Genomic DNA, 20,104 nt, shown 5'->3' on the forward strand with positions numbered 1-20,104 from the left:
CATCCTGAGACCGGTTTCAGGGAACTACCCCTCATCAGCCAGGCTAGCTTTAATCCAGTGGCAAAGTGAGCAAGGGACCCATGACTGGGCATACTCTGCCAACTTAGGGCGAACAAAGCAAACACAAGGAGATGATGGACGAAGCGCTGAAACTTTTCAGACACTCACCCCCAGTCACAGATCTGGGATGAATCCATCATCGTTCTTTATCTTACTTCGCCACTCCAGTTCAGACACAGCTATATGCAAATCAGTCTTGACCCTGTGCCTCATGGGAACAGTCCAGCCCGAACTGCCAATTCATGTCTGCCCTGGACCAGAAACAAGCATCCTGGGACCAGTTTCGGGGTAATACTCCTCATCTGCCAGGCTAGCTTGAATCCACTGGCAAAGTGAGCAAGGGACCCACGTCTGGGCATATCCTGCCAACTTAGGGCAAACAAAGCAAACACAAGGAGATGATGGATTGAGCACTGAACTTTTCAGACACTCACCCCCAGTCACAGATCTGGGTTGAATCCATCATCATTCTTTAGCTCATTTCGCCACTCCAGTTCAGACTCAGCTATATGCAAATCAGTTTTGACCCTGTGCCTCATGGGAACAGTCCAGCCCGAACTGGGAAGCCATGTCTTCCCTGGACCGCAAACAAGCATCCTGGGACCGGTTTCGGGGTAACACAATGGAAAAACGCCTATAATAATAGAAAATGTAGGAAAAAACGAACTGTGGGAGAGGATTTCTTTTCTTGAGACTTATTGACCCAACAATATACTATAGGCCTTATTCACAAAGAGCCTCCACACTCTTGGCGGAGACTCCGTAATTGCTGTGGTATCGCAGCACTTGTGGCAGGATCTTCGTAATGAGAAACTGCAATGCAGAGATCCTGCAACGACTACGGAGCCTCTGCCATGATTATGGGGGCTCTTTGTCAATTGTGCCCTAATACTTTATCATCAACAAAGCAAGTCCGAGGCTCAATTGGGAATCGCTACATAAACATTGACGAAATCTTTAACATACTTTCTGCAAATCTCAACATGAAAATCCTTGTAAGATTCCAGTATATTTGGACCTACTTTTGGCCTCCTTTAAGATAAGTACTTCAGGGGGCATGTCCTCTGACTTGGCATCTAGTTCGCCTTGGAGTACAGTTCAATCCTAATGAGGAATGGCCATACTAATCACCCTTGGTTGTGCAGCTTTTGCAGCAAATTTTGCCTCACCCAATTGTGGTCCAACTAGCAACGATTCCTCCCCACTAGGGGCGACTCACACTTTCCATTTTCATTGCTACCTTGTACTTTGCCAGGACGAGGGCAAAACCTACAAATGAACAGACATGCTTATTATATTTCTTTCTAGTTAGCTTGCTGAGCAGGCAGCGCTTAGGAGGCACCTGCAAATTCTTACCCAGCAATGTCTAATCTTAGCAAAAATCAGGTCCCCAGCATGACAAATATCAGAGGTCCCATCATAAATCTTAGCTATCATGGCGGGGGGAGTTGGGTCTTCGGTACATAATTGAACTGTGTGTATCTAAAATGTTGATTCCTATTTACTTACTTTGCATACTCTCCCATAAAAGTGCATTCTCGATCTGTTAACTCTATTTGTTCATCAATTTCCCACTAGAGTTTGGACGTTCTAAGGCAGGTGTCATCATGGAATATAATGTCAATACTGCTTTCCTACACATCCCAAGTGATAATAGCAACACTAATGATTCATTGTTAGCCAGTTATGCCAACCCATGTTTCTCTGATAATATTTGTCCGTGCTCTAAACAGGATAAATAGAATGGCACTCAACCCCAAATTCATCACATTAATACACATAGGTGCTTGAGGTACCATCATCATATAAATCTCAAAATGTCTCTCTTCCAGAACCTATCTACACTTTCTCAATAAACTGCACTGTTAGCCCCAGGAAGGCTGATATGTATATTTCAGGGGAATATGGGATGCCCACTCCTGCATTATGCAAGTATTTTTCTAGCATCAGAGAATTGTAGACAATGCTCTGAAGCACTCTTGAGATAAATGTACAGGTCCCCACAAAACAATCAGAAACCCCTGCTTCTCTAATGAGTACATCACCTCCATACATTCTGTGCCAACAGCCCCTCCTACAAGCCACTGACGTGCTGTGAGATAGTAGCGTTCCTAATTTGGAGCAGCATTACCTCCCCCATCTACGAAACAGACTGCTTTACCCAATGCCAATCTATGTCTATGCCAACCGCCAATTCAGTGCTCTTAAGAATGTTCATAAATCTCTAAAAAAACACTCATTGTCTTCAGGGGAAGGGCTGAAAATAATACAACAGTCTAGTCGGTATCAACATTGTGGCTATGGCAATACACCCCAACAGCAATCCTATCCAGAGGGAGACTAAGGGCCTGATTTAGATCTTGGTGGATGGGTTACTTTGTCACAATGCTGATGGATATCCCGTCATGGGATTTAGATTTCAGCGGACAAATGGGATTTAGATTTCGGCAGATGGGACATCGGGCACCAATGAGATGGAGTAATCCGTTGTCTAAGTTTTAAATCAGGCCCTTAATACTTTACGCACATTTCCAGTAAAGAGTCGTTCATTATCTCAATATATTTACATCCTTAAGTACTTAAATATTTCAAATTTACATTTTAAAACAGCGCCCAACCAGTACCAGTTCTCTGATGGTAAATTATGTCTCTGAGGAAACACACACAACCTGAGTTGCTCTTCAAACAAGAGACCTTTGCAAAGTCTTGCAGAGCTGCTTTAAATGCAGGCGCATGTGTCAAGAGATCTATAAGAAACAAAAATGCATCCTCTGCATACAGTGACATAATATGATTCATCCAAGAAGAGATATATCCCATTCATGAGTGCCAAGGACGGGGACACTCCTGCCTGTTACCTCTAAAAATGGGGCACTACTATGAAATAATACGTCAAGTTCATACATGTAACAAGGGGGCAGTATATAAGAGACAGAGCCATCTTAATACACCTAGGGTCTGGTTGGCTTTTCGATTAAAAACACGAGCGTATTGGACACACGCGTATTCTAATCCAACGTTGTGTATATATAAACACGCGCTAATGTTGCAAAGTGAACAAACTCCTCCCCCGTCCCTCCACCCACTTCCCGGTCTGCCATCCTGACACCAACTGTCCATCCTAATATATGTAGACTATTGTCTCTATGCATTCTTTCTTAATGTTGCAAAGTCAACCAACTTCTACCCCCTCCCTCCACCCACTTCCCTGTCTGCCATCTTGACACCAACTGTTCATCCTAATATATGTAGACTATTGTCTCTATGCGTCCTTGTAGTTGTTGCGCAGCAACCAATTCGATAGGGTCTGTTCGGCCTTTCGATTAACCCCTTCACTGCGGGTGTAATTGCCTCGCTGTGCTGGGGGAGAGGGGGGCACGCACAGCGCCCGCATGCTCATGAGGCACGGCGCTCCTGTGCTCATGACGAGCTGATCTCGTCACAGGTGCACCGGCTCCCGTGGAATGCTCAGCACAGCAGGGTAATTATCCCCGCATTCGAGCGATCCTCGGCTCATGACGAGCTGAGCTCGTCCTGAGCACCGAGCACCGTGCCTCATGACGAGCTCAGCTCGTCATGAGCATGAAAAAGGATAAAAACACGCACGTATTAGACACACACGTATTCGAATCCAATGTTGTGTATATATAAACACGCGCTTAATCGAATCAAACGTTGTGTCAAAATTTCAAAGCAATCGGTGAAGAACTTTCGGAGCTTTAAGATTTTGAACAAACGAACATTGACGTTTTTATGTGTCTGTTCGGTCTTTCGATTCAAAACACGTGCGTATTCGACATGCGCGTATTCAAATCCAACATTGTGTATATATAAACACACGATTAATCGAATCCAACTTTGTGTCAAAATTTCAAAGCAATCGGTGAAGAACTTGCAGAGATTTAAGATTTTGAACAAACGAACATTGACATTTTTATGTGTCTGTTCGGTCTTTCGATTAAAAACACACACCTGTATTTAAATCCAACATTGTGTATATAAAAACACGCGCGTATTTGAATCCAACGTTGTGTCAAAATTTCAAAGCAATCGGTGAAGAACTTTCGGAGATTTGCGATTTTGAACAAATGAACATTTACATTTTTATTTATATAGATAGATATTTAAGCAGGAGAGGGGCCTGTAAGACTTCACATCAAGATGATCCTTTTCGGACTTCAACATTGCCACCAACAAGATTTCCCTAGTTGAGGACTGTAACATACACATTTCTTTTACCTCTGAGTTCGTTTTCAGTAATTTAGGAACCAGTGTTGCCTGATAGGTGCCTTAGAATTTGGCAGGAAAACCATTAAGACCTGGAGTTTTGCCTTTTGCCATTTGACCAATGGCATACATAATCTCTTCTGCAGAAACCAGTAGGTCTAGGAGCACCACCTAGCCACCTTAGAATCTTCTTCATGGGACAGTGTTAACATTTTTTGGGAATCTTGGTTGCATCTACCCTTTGGGATACAGAATACAAGGCAGACATAATATTAGTTCTCAAAGACCTCATTGATCTCAGACTACGAGGTCAGTATTTTATCCCTGCGTGAGCATAAAGTGCGCCGCAGCCTCCAGTTCGCGCCTAACTAACCAAGCTAATAAATGGTACAACCTCTTCATGACTTCTGGCCAAGTGCTTTCTATAACAGACTCTTTGAAATCTATCCACAACATATGCATATTTTAGTTTAGCAGTGGCTAGACCCTCCACCCGAGTGCGGTCTGTGATCAACTGGCACTCCAATGAGAGCATCTGCTCTTCCATCCTTTTCACCTTGCTGCTCAGGCTTATCCTCACCCCATAAATGCAGAGTCCCCTTTTCACTGTCTTAAAGGCATCACATTCCATGGCCCCATTGGAAGTGGAACTTCCATTAATCTCAAAGTACAGGTCCATATGCTCCGCTATTGCTCATTGAAAATTTACATCATTTAACAATTCTGGCTGTAAACGCCACAGTGGTATTCTCAAAAAACCCTCCCCATCTCAAAAGCATCTGCAGAGGATTATGGTCTGAAATATATTGTTCCATATACTCAATTGTCTGAACTAGCCTCTCAACATTCTCTGTGCATTATTTCCTAGAAATAAGTCCAGCCTCCTTTAAAGCCCATGCAAAGGTGAGTAGTAGGACACGTCATGGACTTCTGGCTATAAGCCCCTCCAAAGATCTTTCAATCGCCACTGGGAAACCCAGGCTGAAAATGTCAATTTCTGGTTCGCACTATTTGCTCCGCTTAGCTGGGGCAAGGACATTAGCAAGGCCAAATGTAATCACCATCTTATAGTCACCCCCCACCACCATCATACCTATATATTCTCGATAGCAAATAAGAAATAGGGAAAACGAGTTCAGAAACTGCACCTGTCCAATGTTAAGGGCATAGACAATGGTGAGAGTAAAGAGAACTGCTTCTAGAGTTCCATGGACTTTTTGTCCTTGTTGGGCCTGCACTGCTTAAGCATGTCTGGTAAGGGAAACCATGCACAAGCAGAGAATACTAGCACTAAATCAGTTGCATCCAGAACCATATACTGAAATTACTGGCATCTTCTCTAGAACCTACAACTACATCTCCACTCAAAGACTAATTTTGAATTATACACTTAAAAAGTCAGCTCTTAATCACACAGCTGTCATAGGGGTCTGGACAACATAATTGTGATGCTGACTTCCCCCTGTTTTAAGTTGATCGTGACGCAACTTAAAACAGGGGGAAGTCAGCATCACGTTTTGGCGTGCTGTTTCTTTCAGAGAAGAACTCGGGTGAAAATGAGTTTAGTTACAGCAGTGATTCAGGTATGTGGGAGAATGAGGTTATTTTACGCTCATATTTCGTTTTGATAGGCAGATGGCAATTAACATCTTGGTGGTTACCTGTTAGCAGTACAATTGAAAGATGTTTAGCAGGGTAGCAGTATAGAGGTTGGGTCAGGCAATTATGTTGTCGGAAAGCAACTGTGTTAGCGGGAAAAATGCTGCATGGGGTCGACATTTAATATAACATTCCATTGTGCATACAGTGATGACAGCATTCATAACCAGGCATGATTTTAACATTTATGTTCCTTTACTCGTAGTTAACCCCTGAGGAAGGGCCTATTACGGCCCGAAATGCATTGGGTAATAGAAGCATTGAGTTTGGGATGTACGTTGCATTTTACGCGTGCTCAGAAAAAAGCCTGGATAGGCATATCTGCAGCATGAGAAGCTTTTAAATGTCACTGCATCATACGTGTGAGCATACATGGAGAATAAAATCTATATAACAAAACCCATTTAAAGCTTTATGGAATCTTTTATTCAAAATTGGAATATTAATCAAGTTATAACACATGGTGATGCAGGCTGTGCACCGGACTGGAGTGGGAAACTCGCTCCTTCCTTTTGTGTTGTAAGCTTTCTGTGGGATACCAGGGTGGATCTCATTGTCCAGGTTGCACGCTAAACTAATGGAAAAAGAATATGAACTTTGAAAAAATGGAACGACACAAACTAAAATATTGGTGTGCACTGTAAACATTCTCTTCGTAAACTTACATATTGGGTGAACATGTAAACACAATTTACACGTGTATTCAGGTTGGTGAGGTAAGAGCATAAAAGCCACATCTCAAAAGAGCGCCAAATAAAAAAAATGAAGGCCTGTGATTGGTCGAGAGACCAGTTTTTCCCATGAGCTTTCACACTCTTGTGGAAGCGAGAGGCTCCCACGAGTCCCTCAAGTGCTCTGATTGACTGGCTGTTGGAATATTTGAAAAGAAATGGCCACCATTACTGTTGATTGTGACAAATTGGAGGTGTTGTGGAAATGTAGGTAAAAAGTTGTATAAGAGGGCTGCAGCAAAGCATGCTGTCCCCCTAAATTTAGAGAGGAGGTGCCTAAGGGATAGCTACTTTGAAGAAAATAAATGCATTTTGTTTTTAAACTCTTGTGGGACTTTCACAGGATCACGAATAGTAAAAAGTTGTGCACAATATTAATAGGCATGCATACTGTGGTCCTTTTATTTGAGAGGAAATGTGTAAGAGATAAGTACTGTAATGATCAGAAGGCTGATTTTCTTTAATGTTATGATCTCTGGAGATTCTCGTAGGAACAACAGTAAATAATCACTCGACCACGAATGCAACTCTTCCAGTCAGTAGTCTCAGATTCAAGTTAATGATATATTTTGCAGATGGGACAGTGTAACAGTAAACACCAGTACATTTTTTCTCTAAGTCCGACATTACGGGCTTCATCAGGGGGCCAGCGTGCACTTTATACCTGTTGCTGCATTGGGTGGCGACGACTTGTGCTCACTCTACCCACGGCACCCTGGGATACCTGGAAATGTACTCTCCACACAGAACGGAACCAATATTGTTCCTTATAGGTACCTGTGTAATACACAAGTTACCACCACACTTTTTTCTTTTTTGAGGTCCTGAAGAAAGCCCCATCGACCGTCCAGGCGTATATACAGGGCTGAAACATGTCAACCGATTTACTGGACACTAATTTTGTGTAGGACTAGTAACCCGTCCATACATGCACCACGTTGCTTTTATGAATACTTGTTTCCTGACTTATTGAAAAATTTTGGTGGAGGACATACAAGTTTTTTAAATTTCACTTCATTTGAGCACTTTTTCACCTTTTCTTCAATCACTACTACAATAACCAGTGGTGTTCCTCCTGGTGACTGGGGTGAATGTTTAATTCAGTCAGCATTCCGTCCATCGTTTGTTGCCAAAATAGATATTCTTCAGAATTCAAAGATAGAATGTTATGATATATATAGCTTGCATAGAATATTTCAATTATGTCCAAGGATGCTGAGAGTTTAGATTCATGGGCAGAGAGCTCTCTTTTTCTTGCACCCAGGCTGTCAGTTTCTGCTCTATAAGAGCCTTATAGTAACCATGAGCATCATTTCTACTACATGGACATAATTCTGTGGAACTGCTAAGTTTACCATTGAACACATCTTCAAAATGTGTATTTCTCATAGTGCAAAATTGTACAGAATATTTACTTGCAGGAGGCAAGTTCAAGCATAAAATATCTTGTTAAAAGATATTTTCTAGACAAACTAGTCTCCAGCTGGTTTCTAAAGTAACTTTATATATGGGGTATGCCCTTGCACAGAAAAGTCATATGACATTTCAACCATATACAATGCATGCGCTGTAATAAAGTGGGGTATTATTTGGAAGGATGTACGTCTTTCTCATGTACAAGGTCAGCAGCCTTCCATCTAATGGGAAACACGAATCCCGTTGAAGCATTTGAAGCTCTCAGGGTAGCGAGGCAGAGCAGACCGAGGTGCACTCAAGAAAGATGTGTGGGCTAGAACCAGTTTGCAAGCACTCAACAAATAATACCCACTAAATAATTATCCATTCAGTATTTTCACATATCAAAGGGGCAAGTACTTTATTATGCATGCACTACTCAATATTTCATATTAATTTACAATTATATATATATATGATGGAAGGTGGGAATACATATTGTGACACCATTTTAACAGTTTACATCGTCAGCAAGCTGTGAACCCTAAAACCACACATCCAACATATACTGTACACAATATAATATGGTGAAATTAACAAAAGGCATACCTACAGGCTTTGTCGGGGTGTCACCACATTAATAAAAACAAAATCATGTCACAATAAACCAATGCAACAACATTAAAACCACTAAGGTTGGTGCCATCTTACAATAACATTCATTATGATAGGTAAAGATTCATTGTTAACTTTATCATTGTCAATGAAGCATTTCAGAGGCCTTCACTAATACATGGTAATGATTCAGTGTTAACTTTGTAATTTTCAGCATTCAGTGTTAACTGAATAATTTTCAGCAAACTGTGCACACAAGTCCTTGTTCTACTTTTACAGATGCTGTAAAGCAGCCTTATAGCCCACTGAAAGGGGTCTCTCGCCTATGGAACCTTTAGGTTAAAGGGCCAAATTTCATTAGTGATGTGCCTAGGGCATTTGCACTTCTAGGCAGCCCAAACAAAGCTAAGTGAGATGATGGTGACAACCTGCCCTCTCTAGGGCACCACAGAAGTAGCAAATTATTTTGTTTGCTTCTTTTTTCCGAGGCTACATTTTTCACTTGGAGGTCTTGCCCCTCAAATTATTTTTATGTCTTTCTTTTTTCTACTTTTTTTATCTCCGCTGCCCGGTCCAAACCGGGTTCCTTGGTATGGCCATGTTGGGACATTTTGATGAGTCCCAGAACTACTTCTAGGGAGGTTGCTTGGGAGCCAACATAGTTCCCTGCTCTCCCACCCCGCTATAACCAGAATGGGTGAGAGATGGAATACCACTCTCTTTCCAGCTCATGCTACTATGGGTGGGGGAGAATACAGGTAGGGTGTACCTGCTTCAAGACAAAGGCCTGGGAGCAGTAGCAGTGCCCAGCACTTAAGCTGCCAACTTGGGTCCCTGGAATGGTGGGGCAACCCGGGAGCAAATTTGAGCACAGCGTGGCAGTGCTCACTTAATTTCCCTGTTCTCCTCTTTCTGACTTTGTCTTCACATTAGTCCCTAGGAAAGGAAATATATGGTGAGAAGTCAAGCGTACCTCTGCCATCTCTTTATATCCCTGGGGCCTTGGCCCTCTGTGAGGAGTTTTGAGAGCCTTGGAAGGGGACACCGCATGCGCCCTGCCCTGCCTGTCCCCTTGGGGAACCAGTATTCTCCTGCTTTTTTGATCTGGCTCCAAGGTAGCATTTTGAATGGATCTCATCTCATTTTGCTCCTGGTGACATGCTCTAGCTACCAGGACTGCTATTTTTTGGCTTCTAAAATTGTTTATTCTTTTTGCGTATTCTTTTTCAACACTCTCCCTCTGATGAGGGTGAGCTTGGGGCCTGCTCTCCTGCCCTCCAGCTCTTCACCCAAGATGTGTATTTTTTCAGGCACCTGGTGTTCTCTTGAAACAGGGGTCACCTCCAGCAGCAGGCTTTAGCCCTGAAGGTAGAATACCCTCCTTACTTCAACGCTTCTTTTTGCATGGCCTCCTTTGACATCTTCAAAAGCATGTGTGTGTTAGAAGAAAGTCAGAGGAATATCCTCTGATGAGAGTCAGTTCTTAGAGGTTCCAGGGGAACTCTTCCTTTCCAGGTACCCCAGCAGGTCTTTCCTTCTACTGTCCTCAAGGGGTATAAGGGGACTAGTGTCACTGGCCCTGTAGAGGTGAATCTACAAGGCCCTACAATGTCTAAGCCCACAAGGCCTTTTTCCTTCATCCTTTCCCTCTCTCTACACTCTGCAGGATTTTTTAGCGGGGGGCGGAATGTTCCAGAAGGTAGGCACCTCTGTCCAGTCCCTGGATGAAACATCATCACTTCCCCCCATCCCAACTCTTCTGCATGCCATTTTGTGACATTTTGAGATGGCAACTTGAAGTGGTCTGTTGAAAGACTACTCAGAGAACCTGAAACCACACCCATAGCAAATTCAGCTTCATGGTCCTTTTCCAGCAAAACTTAAAAATGAGCCCTTTCGTGATTGGCTTCAGATGCCTTGCTTACTCTCTTTGGTCTCCTTGGGGTGAGTATTTTCAGGCCCAGTGAAGTGTAAACAATGATTAGCCCATGGACATTGTGTCCCCACCCTCTTCACTTCCCAGGAACAGGCCCAATCACAGTCAAATTGACCTATTGTGTGAGGAGGTCTTTGATCCTCTGGCTGGCCAGTAGAGTTCTTAATGAGGCCCTGCAAGGGGAGAAAAAGCCAGGAATCTAATTATAAGTTGTCAGAGAACGACAAATCATCATGTGCCAGAAGGACGACAGGTTTGACAAAAGTGACATTGATTCTGCACCTGGGATCCATGTGTACCATAGGTTTCGGTGTGTCATGAGAGTCTCCTGGCCAAACTATGGCAAAACTGTACTGTGGTACAGATTTCACCAAAATGTATAATACAGTAAAGTACAAACACCCTTCCTGTGAGGCACTACATTCCTACACTGAGAATGCCCATGTATTTTATATACCAGGTCACAACATATCCCTGAAAGAGAACCTTCTGCAAACAGACTACTACCTGTGTGCAGGTACCAGGCTGAGCTGAACCGTAGTCCCACTCTCGCAGCCTGGACACATGTGCATATTTTCAGTGAACAATGGACACATGTGTATAATTTCAGTGTGCAAAATGTGCGTAATTTGCTTTTGCATAATTACACAAAATTCTGGCAAACTTACACAAAATTGAATGTAATTACACAAAATACAAATCCATCATCTCATGCAATATTTTCGCCCAAAATCCATCTTCCTGTCAATTTTTAACGCAAGGTGGAAAACAAAAGCACAGCGAACAACAACTATTGATATTCTGCTTTCCTGAGTATATTTGTAAATGCTTACTAAAAGTCCCGTGTAAATATGCAATGTGGTGTAAAGGCATAAGTTTGGGAATGTTACATAACAAGCGAAATGTAGAATCCTTGAGATTATGCAAAATATGCAGGCATAATTAAAATGATTCTCAGACCTATCACACGCACTTGGGCACACATGTTCAAATACAGCCGCCCCAGAACCTCTTACCCAAAATGAGCATCTGCAGACTATCCCCCAGATTCATCAAAGTCCTGTTTTGCGAGTCCTTAATAGAGATTATTAAGGAATCGCTATTAAAGACTCGCAAAACGGGATGCATTTAGAAATCGCAATATTTTTTGCGATTTCTACTGCTTCCTTATTTGCGATTCTCTAATTGCTAATCGCAAATAAGGAATGACTCCCCATTCATTCCTATAGGCCAAAGGCCCATAGGAATGAATGGGGAGTCATTCCTTATATACGATTTGCAATTAGCGAATCGCAAATAAGGAAGCGATTTCAAGGGTGCCAGGGTGTCCAAAGGACACCCTGTAGCACCCCTGAAATGGTAATTTACACTGGTGTTGCGCACACACATGTCCAAAGGACATGTGTGTGCGTAACATACAACTTAGAAAAATGCACTAAAGTGCATTTTTCTAAGTTTTCGCTATTTACCACGTAGTCAGACTTCGCGGTAAATAGCGGCCCCAGATTGCGAATTCGCAATTCTAAAATGGTTCATGAATTGCATTTAAGGAATCTCAAATTGAGATTCCTTAAATGCAATTATTCGCAATTTAGCGATTTCTAAATCTGCGATTTTTGCATTTGGGATGATGAATCCCAAATGCAAAAAAAGCGCTCGCAAAGGGCCCGATTCTCAGAATCTGGCCCTTTGCGAGCCGATTTTGGCTTCATGAATCTGGCCCTACGTTTAAAAAGGTGGACAACAGTGGCTAGCAGTCGCAATCCGTTTTAACAGAGTTTACATTAGGGAGACTCAGTTGGTGAGACTGGCTCACAGTAAAAGTTTGAAAACTGGGTAGACCAAAAGCAAAACATCCAGGGGGCTAAATGGGTCAAACACCATTTTCTTACACCTTGCTTAATTTTTTTAAATGACTACATTGTAACAGTTCTCAAATTGACACAACCCGGTCTCAGTTTTTCATGGCATCTCCTAATTTGCTACGGAGGTTCTCGTTTATTCTGGTATAACATTATTTAATTCAGTTAGGTTTTCTTAACTACGCACTCCCTGTAACGCTGAAAACTCTAGCATACTGATGTTTTTTTATCATAACAAATTCGTTAACATTAAAATTCAACAATGACATTATGCAATCGCAAAGTGTAGTCATTGTGTAGTCACCATGAAAGTAGCTGCACACAAGTTTTGTAAAATGGGACAAATAGTATTGTTACAACAGTATGCTGGTGAACTGAAGCGAGGCAATGATTAACCCCATGGTACCCCCCTGCTGCTTTAGATGAAGAAATATTAGAATATTTCAATGAGCCTTTACAATCTAGAATTATTTTAATCATACTCAATATATATATATATTCGCAAACGTGATTCATATAACTCTGAGAGCCAGAACAGCATATCCTGAGGATTTGTCATACATTTGAAAGGACTTTATTATTTCTTAGAGGTTCACTGAGAATATCAGGAGTATTCCAAGAATATGGTCCTTAAAGTTTCCAAAGTGCAAAATGTAGTCATGCAAACATAGGCTTCACAAGCAGCAATTTTCTACATCCAAAGTGATTCATACAAGTGCATTGGCATACACAATTTGTTGCTCCATAAAGTTAACAGGCGCAAAACCTGACTTAAATCAGGTGAGCACATTTTCAAATGAAAGCCTTCAAATGGACCATCTTCATTTTGTTTGCTAGATTACTAGTAAGTTAATTATGCTAATGTTTTATGTTGCCTTTTTACGAATGACAGATATGAGTATTAGCAATAGACAATGCAGTCTTAGTCTTAGCCAGAAACCATGTTGCATGCATACAGCGCAATTTCATCATAGCGTTTCAGTAACTTTTGTTAATGGATATAATGCATACCTCTCCATTCAAGAAGCAGTAAAATACTGAAACAAAGAAACCCTGTAAAACATGAAAAAGTAATTTTCATTAAAAGATTGGAAACAATCAATTTGTGTACATTGTAACAAAAAATAGCTCTAAATATTAACAAGATAGTTTGTGCTGCTAATGTTACCAGTAATGTCTCTATGTGATATTGGTGGAACATGTTACTAGACTTATTTTGTGATACGTTTTTTTTTATTTACCTTCTTTTCAATCAACTAAGCACCACCATCATGTTTAAAGTAAGAAAGAGGCTACAGGCTCAACTTTATTTTAACAATCCATATTTATCAGATACTTTTCTCATGAAAGGAAATCACATGGTGAAGAAACATAGTGGTATACCTGAGAGGACATGTTGCCTAACATGAGTTACAGGTCGCAGTCGCAGGTCACATGCCGAAAGGGCATGCGTATGTGCCACATGGCACTTACAAAAATGCTATCTTGTGCATATTTCTAAGGATTGGCAAATTACCACCAACTTGACGTTGGTGGCAATTTGCGATTCCTTAATGCAAAGTCACATTCTGCATTAGGTGCTTCTTGCATTGAATTTAGGGAATCACAAATTGCCATTCCCTAACTACATTTGCAAAATAGATAATTGCAAAAATTGTGATTATCTATTTTGAGAATGCCTTTTGGGTTGATTCGTCCCAAAAGGCTTTTTACCGTTACCAAACGGGCCAATTCTGTGAATCAGCCCGTTTGCGAGAGGCAAAACACTTGATACATCTGGCCCTGTATTTTCCAATTAACCATTGGGGAAATAACTACAAAGTGATGTCACATTGCATGACAACCAATAAACAATTAAGTAACCCATGAACACACTTGACTGAGAGCAATCCTGTATTACTACTTACATTCAAGATAAGTAACCTACTAATTTTTCTGTAATGCTTTTCCATATGTAATATATGAGCCATACGAGAGCCATTGTCGGCTTACCCCGAACCTGTTCCGTCTCCGGCACATTGAGATCGCTGCACTGGTTGCCTATCAAGGCAAGAATACAGTTTAAAGTGCTGTGTCTGGCGTTCAAGATTCTGAGGGGTGGGAGCCCTCAGATTCTTGCTGGCCTTTTGTCTTGGTATGTGCCTACCCGGTCCTTGAGATCTTTGGGTCAGGCTCGTACGGTGATCCCCCGATACAGGCTGTGTCGGGTTGGTGGCCGCTCTTTTCGGGTCAGAGCGTCAGAGCTCTGGAACTCTCTTCCTGTTGAGATGTGGCTGCTCACTGATCTCTTAGTTTTCCGTAAAGCCTTAAAGACTCTCTTGTTTGAATAATTTGCTTTGATCTTCTTTTCTGTTATGTTCCCTGTAGGTGTTGCTTATTTCTTGCCATGCGCCAGGACGCCCCTTAGCTGGGGCAGCTGTGCGCAATACAAAAGTTTGTAACATAACATAACATATCGATTCACTTGTTTTTTGTAGTAGTTTATATTGTTTTAGCATGTTTACCATTTGGCTTTTTTGCACCTGTTGTCAGGTCGGATCTTCAAACAACATTTGTTTGGACATTTGTTTAATGCATGTGCTGTCTTGTTTTCAGGTTGCACTACTTCAACTGCTCAAATGCTCTTCCTGGGGATTCAGGCCATTTTAATAGGAATGTGCTGTTGGCGATGGGTGTTCACTTTAATTGCGTCTACTGAGGGTGCGGCTCCTCTCAAGATCATTCCCTGGGAAGCTCTCCTCATGTGGCATTTCTGTTCCTCCCTCATATATGCAGTCCCATCTTGGCGGGTTGTTGTGAGCCTCCATTTTCATGAGCTGTTTCTGTATTCCTCCAATTTAAATGTGGTTTAACTCTGGTTCTTTAGTGTAGGAAAGTAGGATCTGCTTTTCATGGTTACCCCCACTTTTTGCCTGATGTTTTTGACTAGTGTGTTTGGAATCCTGCTAATCAGGACCCCAGTCTATCTGCTTTCGCCTTTAAATTGTAATACCTGTAGTTTGGTACACTCCAGATTGGATGCTGGCGTACCCTTATCAGTCCCTAGTATATGGTATGCATATACCCAGGGCATAGGTACACCAGAGGCCTCCCATGGGCTGAAGTATGTAGTATGCCACCCTTGAGAGACCATGCAAAGTGGAACTATAGGTCTGGTACTGCAACCTGTGTAAGCTGATGTTTGTACCACTTACTACAGACATAGGTTCACTATATCTGTAGGTCATTACACTTAAAACGTATAAGTCACCCCTATAGCAGGCCTTAGGGTGCTGGGTTTTACGTGCGATGATGCCCCTGCATGAGCAGAGCCCCTCTGCAGCCTTCGGAGACCATTCTCCTGGGTTGTCCGTGACTCAGCCGGACATATAGGTAGAGGTGCATTATAAACTGATGGTAAATGCCATCTCGAAAACGGCTGCATAGAAACATGTCCTGTTTGGTATCAAACACCTTGGAATCATAACTCCACACCGGTAACTGGTGTGAAGGTATGATTCTCACCGTCAAAAGTGAGCTTCGTGGGTTCACTGTTCTATTCGGTGCCAGCCTTCTTGCCCCGTTCAGCACAAAATAAATACTGCCGACCAGAGACACATTTCTGCCCTCCTGCTGCTGAGCCAAGCTCGCGCAGAGGAAGGCAGCACAATAGGCATCCTGTAACAGGGAGGTGTGACCACCTCCCAGACAGGATTTAGTGTATTGGGGCTGGGTGGGTGCACTCAGAGTGCTACTTCCGGAAAAAACCACTTCCGGTTGCCACAACTATTAGGGGTTAGTGCACTTTGCGAGCTACTTCCGGTTTCCGATCCCCCGAGCACCTGGGGACGCGCAGGCGAGGATATCTCCTCGTGTGTGAGAGAACACCTCACCTTCTCGGACCGGCGTAAGGGGTCAGTGTCCAGGTGCAGTGACGCTGAACTATAGGTGAGTGAGAAGGCCCCCCAACCGTACTGGCTGGAATCTTTTTCCGCTAAGGTACCTGTGAGGTTTGCTTAAGGATTCACTTGGGTTTCTTTAGTAACATTTGGCACTCTGAACGGACGAGGGGACCCTGAGTTATAGCTGTACGACTGCCCCCGGTGCATAAGCTCTGGGACTGTGACGGGGTGGCTGAGGCGGAGAGGCCATCCGAACAACGCTTTCTGATTGAAATCGTGTGGAGGCTGCCGCCCTTAGTCGATTCCGCCTTGTCAACACTTTGACACCAGGTGGCACCGAGGCTACTATTTCAGTGGCTTCTGGTGTTTTGTGCGGAGCCCGCCTGATTTCCTACAGGTATTCCTTAGGCGGCAAAACCTTCACCAACCGGCTTTGTTAACCCACAATTTTCTTTTCTTGTCCAGGATAAATTATCCTAGAGGTGCCACAGCCCCGCCTGTACTTTTGAGGAACGGGCAGAAACTCAACAGGGTGAGTTCACTACCCTGACATGCTTGTGAGAGCAGAGATTTAATGTGTTTTAACCTTTTTTGTTATTTTTATCCTATTAACTAGCCATAATGATTTTCACCACTAATGTTTTATTGCGATTACTGTGCCGTTTGTCACAACCTCAAGAACAATGTTACTTTGAGGCACTAGTGCTAGCACAATAAGTCACGTTCTATTTATACAGAGAATGTTTTGGCGAAAATAAGGATGCACAATCATACCACATTGAATATGATGTTCCATTTCTTCCTCCTTGTTTTTAGATTATCCTTTTCTGTGTTTAGGTAACTATCCTAATACTGACGCGGTGGTTATTATCACTACCCCGTGGTATAGATAGTTTCACTTATAGGTCCTGATGAATTGCCGTCTGACCTTTCAGACATTTTGGCAAGAAACATGTTGACCACTACTGAGTAGAGCACTACAGTCTTGAACTATTCAATTCAAGATCGAAGTTGCCACTCCATTTTTTAATCAGGTAGGAGCCACTCTATTAAAGCACATTTTTGGACAACTGAACCTGTTTTAACTCACACCTTCACTTTATGACATCTACACCCACTTAAACCCCTCATCCACACTTCACCAAATGGCAAGGAACAAAAGATCTCTGCCAAAGAGCCCCATCATTGGGTGCCCGTCGGGTATTGCAGCGCCGACCCGACGAGGAGCAGTCCCGATGATCAAGCATGACACCTAGCTGACTGGGTGTGGGAGGGCCTTAGTTCAAAAGGAGAAATTCCCCATTTCCCCTGCCTGCTGATTCACTCGCCGTGGAGTACAATCAGCTCCTTAGTGAATTGCTATATCGCTCATCTCTCTGTACTCGCCCATTGGGTGTTTATCCTAGGAACTGCATACCCTTTCTTTCTATGATAAACTTTATGCAAATATGCTGGACCTAAACAAAAGCCCTACGTGATCCCCCCTTATTGATATGGACTCTGAGAGTACCTGAAAGGATGCACCTGGAGCACATTTGGTATCCCTGTGCCTAGTCCAGCTCAAACCAGTTCTGGGAGCCATTTGCTCCAGCTCTGGCACAAAATGCGACAAAGGACAGGGGTGTAACCACCCCTCTGTCTTGTGACTCCCCTAGGAGGGTCACCTGAATCTGTCCAACCCTCTCCCGTGAGTACAAAAGGGCTTACCTGACTGTAGCTCTTTAGATTTTATGTGGACAAGATTCTACAAGATGAAACCACTGACCTTCGACCATCTGGACACTCTGGAATCGCGAGACTTCGACTGGGCCAGACTTCATCTCCCTCTCTATCCAAAGCTTTGGCTGTGCCTTTGTGCCATACAGGCTCCAGTGGTGCACTAAGGACAAACAAGGAATCGCCCTTGGGGTGAAAGAGGCACTCCCCTGCATTTGGAGGCACCTCAGCGCAACTTACCGGTCTGCTGCTCCCAAGTTCCTGTGGACTATGAAGACTTCAGAACCACAGGGTGTGGGTTTTGAAGGCCCCTGAGGTTGATCTGCCCTCTCAGCCAGCTTGAGGCCAGTATCCCTTGTGGGGACTGCATAACCTGAACCCCTGTGCACCCCATCTATTTGCAAGTGCATATGCTTGTTGGCAATTCCTGAGCTTGTGCATTGGACTTCGTGTAGTCCTGATCTTGAGCAGTATTTCCACCAAAGAATTCTGGCCTTCTTACGCCGAGTGCTCCGTGGGCTGGTACTTTGTGATCTTGCTTGAGGGCCCCTCGCAACTCCAAATTATACGGCCTGTGGGTCCTCCTGAGGGTCATCTTGAATTCTGTTGGGCTTTTCTGGTTGCTCCATACATGCACTGAGTTCCCATTGCTTGGTGAGTCCCCTAGACCTTGCTGGTCTACACCGTAGCCTGCTTGACCTTTCTGAGTGGGTTGCTTTTGCCAAGGCTTGTTGGTGATCCAGCCAGACACCGACCTCTCAGCACTCGACATCCTTTGTGGGACAGCTCACATTTCACTCCTTGTCATCGTCGAAGTCTCCTGGTCCTCGTGGCTGCAGAGTCAAGCATACCTTCTTCGCACCTAAAGCACAGGACATCAGTGGGCATTCATCTCCAGAGACCCTGGTCACTCTGAAGTGACCCAGACTCTGTGCCCTCTTCTTTCAGGTTCCTTTCCTCCGGAATCTCAGCTGGGATTCCAAAGGACACTTTTCACCTTCACGCCAGCAGTACTTTTTTTGAAGCCCTCCATTGAGAATGATGGTGGTTACCGACACCACTCCAAACCTATGCACCCGGCTCCTCTGGGATAGGTAACTCGGGTACTACATTATTGGAGTGGCTCTCCAACCTTTTAAATTCCAAAGGGTTTCCTGGAAGTCCTCCTAGAATGGTCCTTAAACTGTCAAATTGCAACAGCGACTTCCCCAAAGAATTATACGGAGCTCGTGGTCGTGTTAGCACACTGCACCAGTCCTCCATGGGGTCCCTATCTACTCACCTTGGGTGGTTCCTTGGGGTCCCAATGATTCTACGTGCTCCAGATCTTGTCTTGACCCGAGTCGTGGTTGTTATACCACTATTTTAGTATGTGGTTTGGTCTCCCCCTGGAGCCCACTGTGTCTCTGCTACTTACAACTGTTCTATTGATCTCGTATTGTGTACCTTAGGTGCTATCCTTAATAAAAACACATTTTTATATAACTACTGTGTGGTTCTCCTTTCATTTAATTAATGTAGGAGGTGATATTCTGGTAAAACAAGCTGCTTTACATTCCTTCAAGATTAAGCCTGAAGGCTGCTCACCACAGCTTCCACTAGGATAGCTTACTAAAGGTTATATTTGACCTCATACATCATAAGGGTCGTTTGGACTGGTGCAAGGTGCCCACTTTAATTAGTGGACAGCATATACCAGGCCAACTTCTCACACTTAGCACCTAAATTATTAACTCAAATGTACAGTTATTTTGTATAGCTTTAATTCTTTTGACCTCAAGTCCGCCTTAGTATTGACTGTTTGATTTAAATTACAATTGTACATTTTGGTGGTTAATCATTTTCATATTGTAGGAGTGGTTACTTATTATCTGTGATCGATTTTTACAAATAACTTATCACTATGTTCAATGAAAGAGAGCCTCCTTTGACCATGATTAAAATTCTCAGAAATGCAGGAACAACCTGAAAGCTTTTATTATAGTCTTAGTCAAATGTGCGGTTGCTCAATCTATGTCTGAC

The 20,104-nt window shown here is 43.1% G+C and overlaps 1 protein-coding gene across 2 annotated transcripts in view; it reads right to left on the reverse strand.

Annotated features, from left to right (window-relative positions):
* Positions 1-20,104, reverse strand: part of CRHR2 (corticotropin releasing hormone receptor 2) — a 1,496,074-nt gene that overhangs the window by 135,403 nt on the left and 1,340,567 nt on the right. For both annotated transcript variants that reach the window (XM_078665281.1, XM_078665282.1), the window contains one exon: positions 13,497-13,538. In XM_078665281.1, the coding sequence (XP_078521407.1) occupies positions 13,497-13,538 (42 nt within the window). The remainder of the gene's footprint in view (positions 1-13,496; positions 13,539-20,104) is intronic.

This window comes from Lissotriton helveticus, chromosome 10, assembly GCF_964261635.1.
Source record: "Lissotriton helveticus chromosome 10, aLisHel1.1, whole genome shotgun sequence".
In the NCBI taxonomy this organism is placed as follows: Eukaryota; Metazoa; Chordata; class Amphibia; order Caudata; family Salamandridae; genus Lissotriton; species Lissotriton helveticus.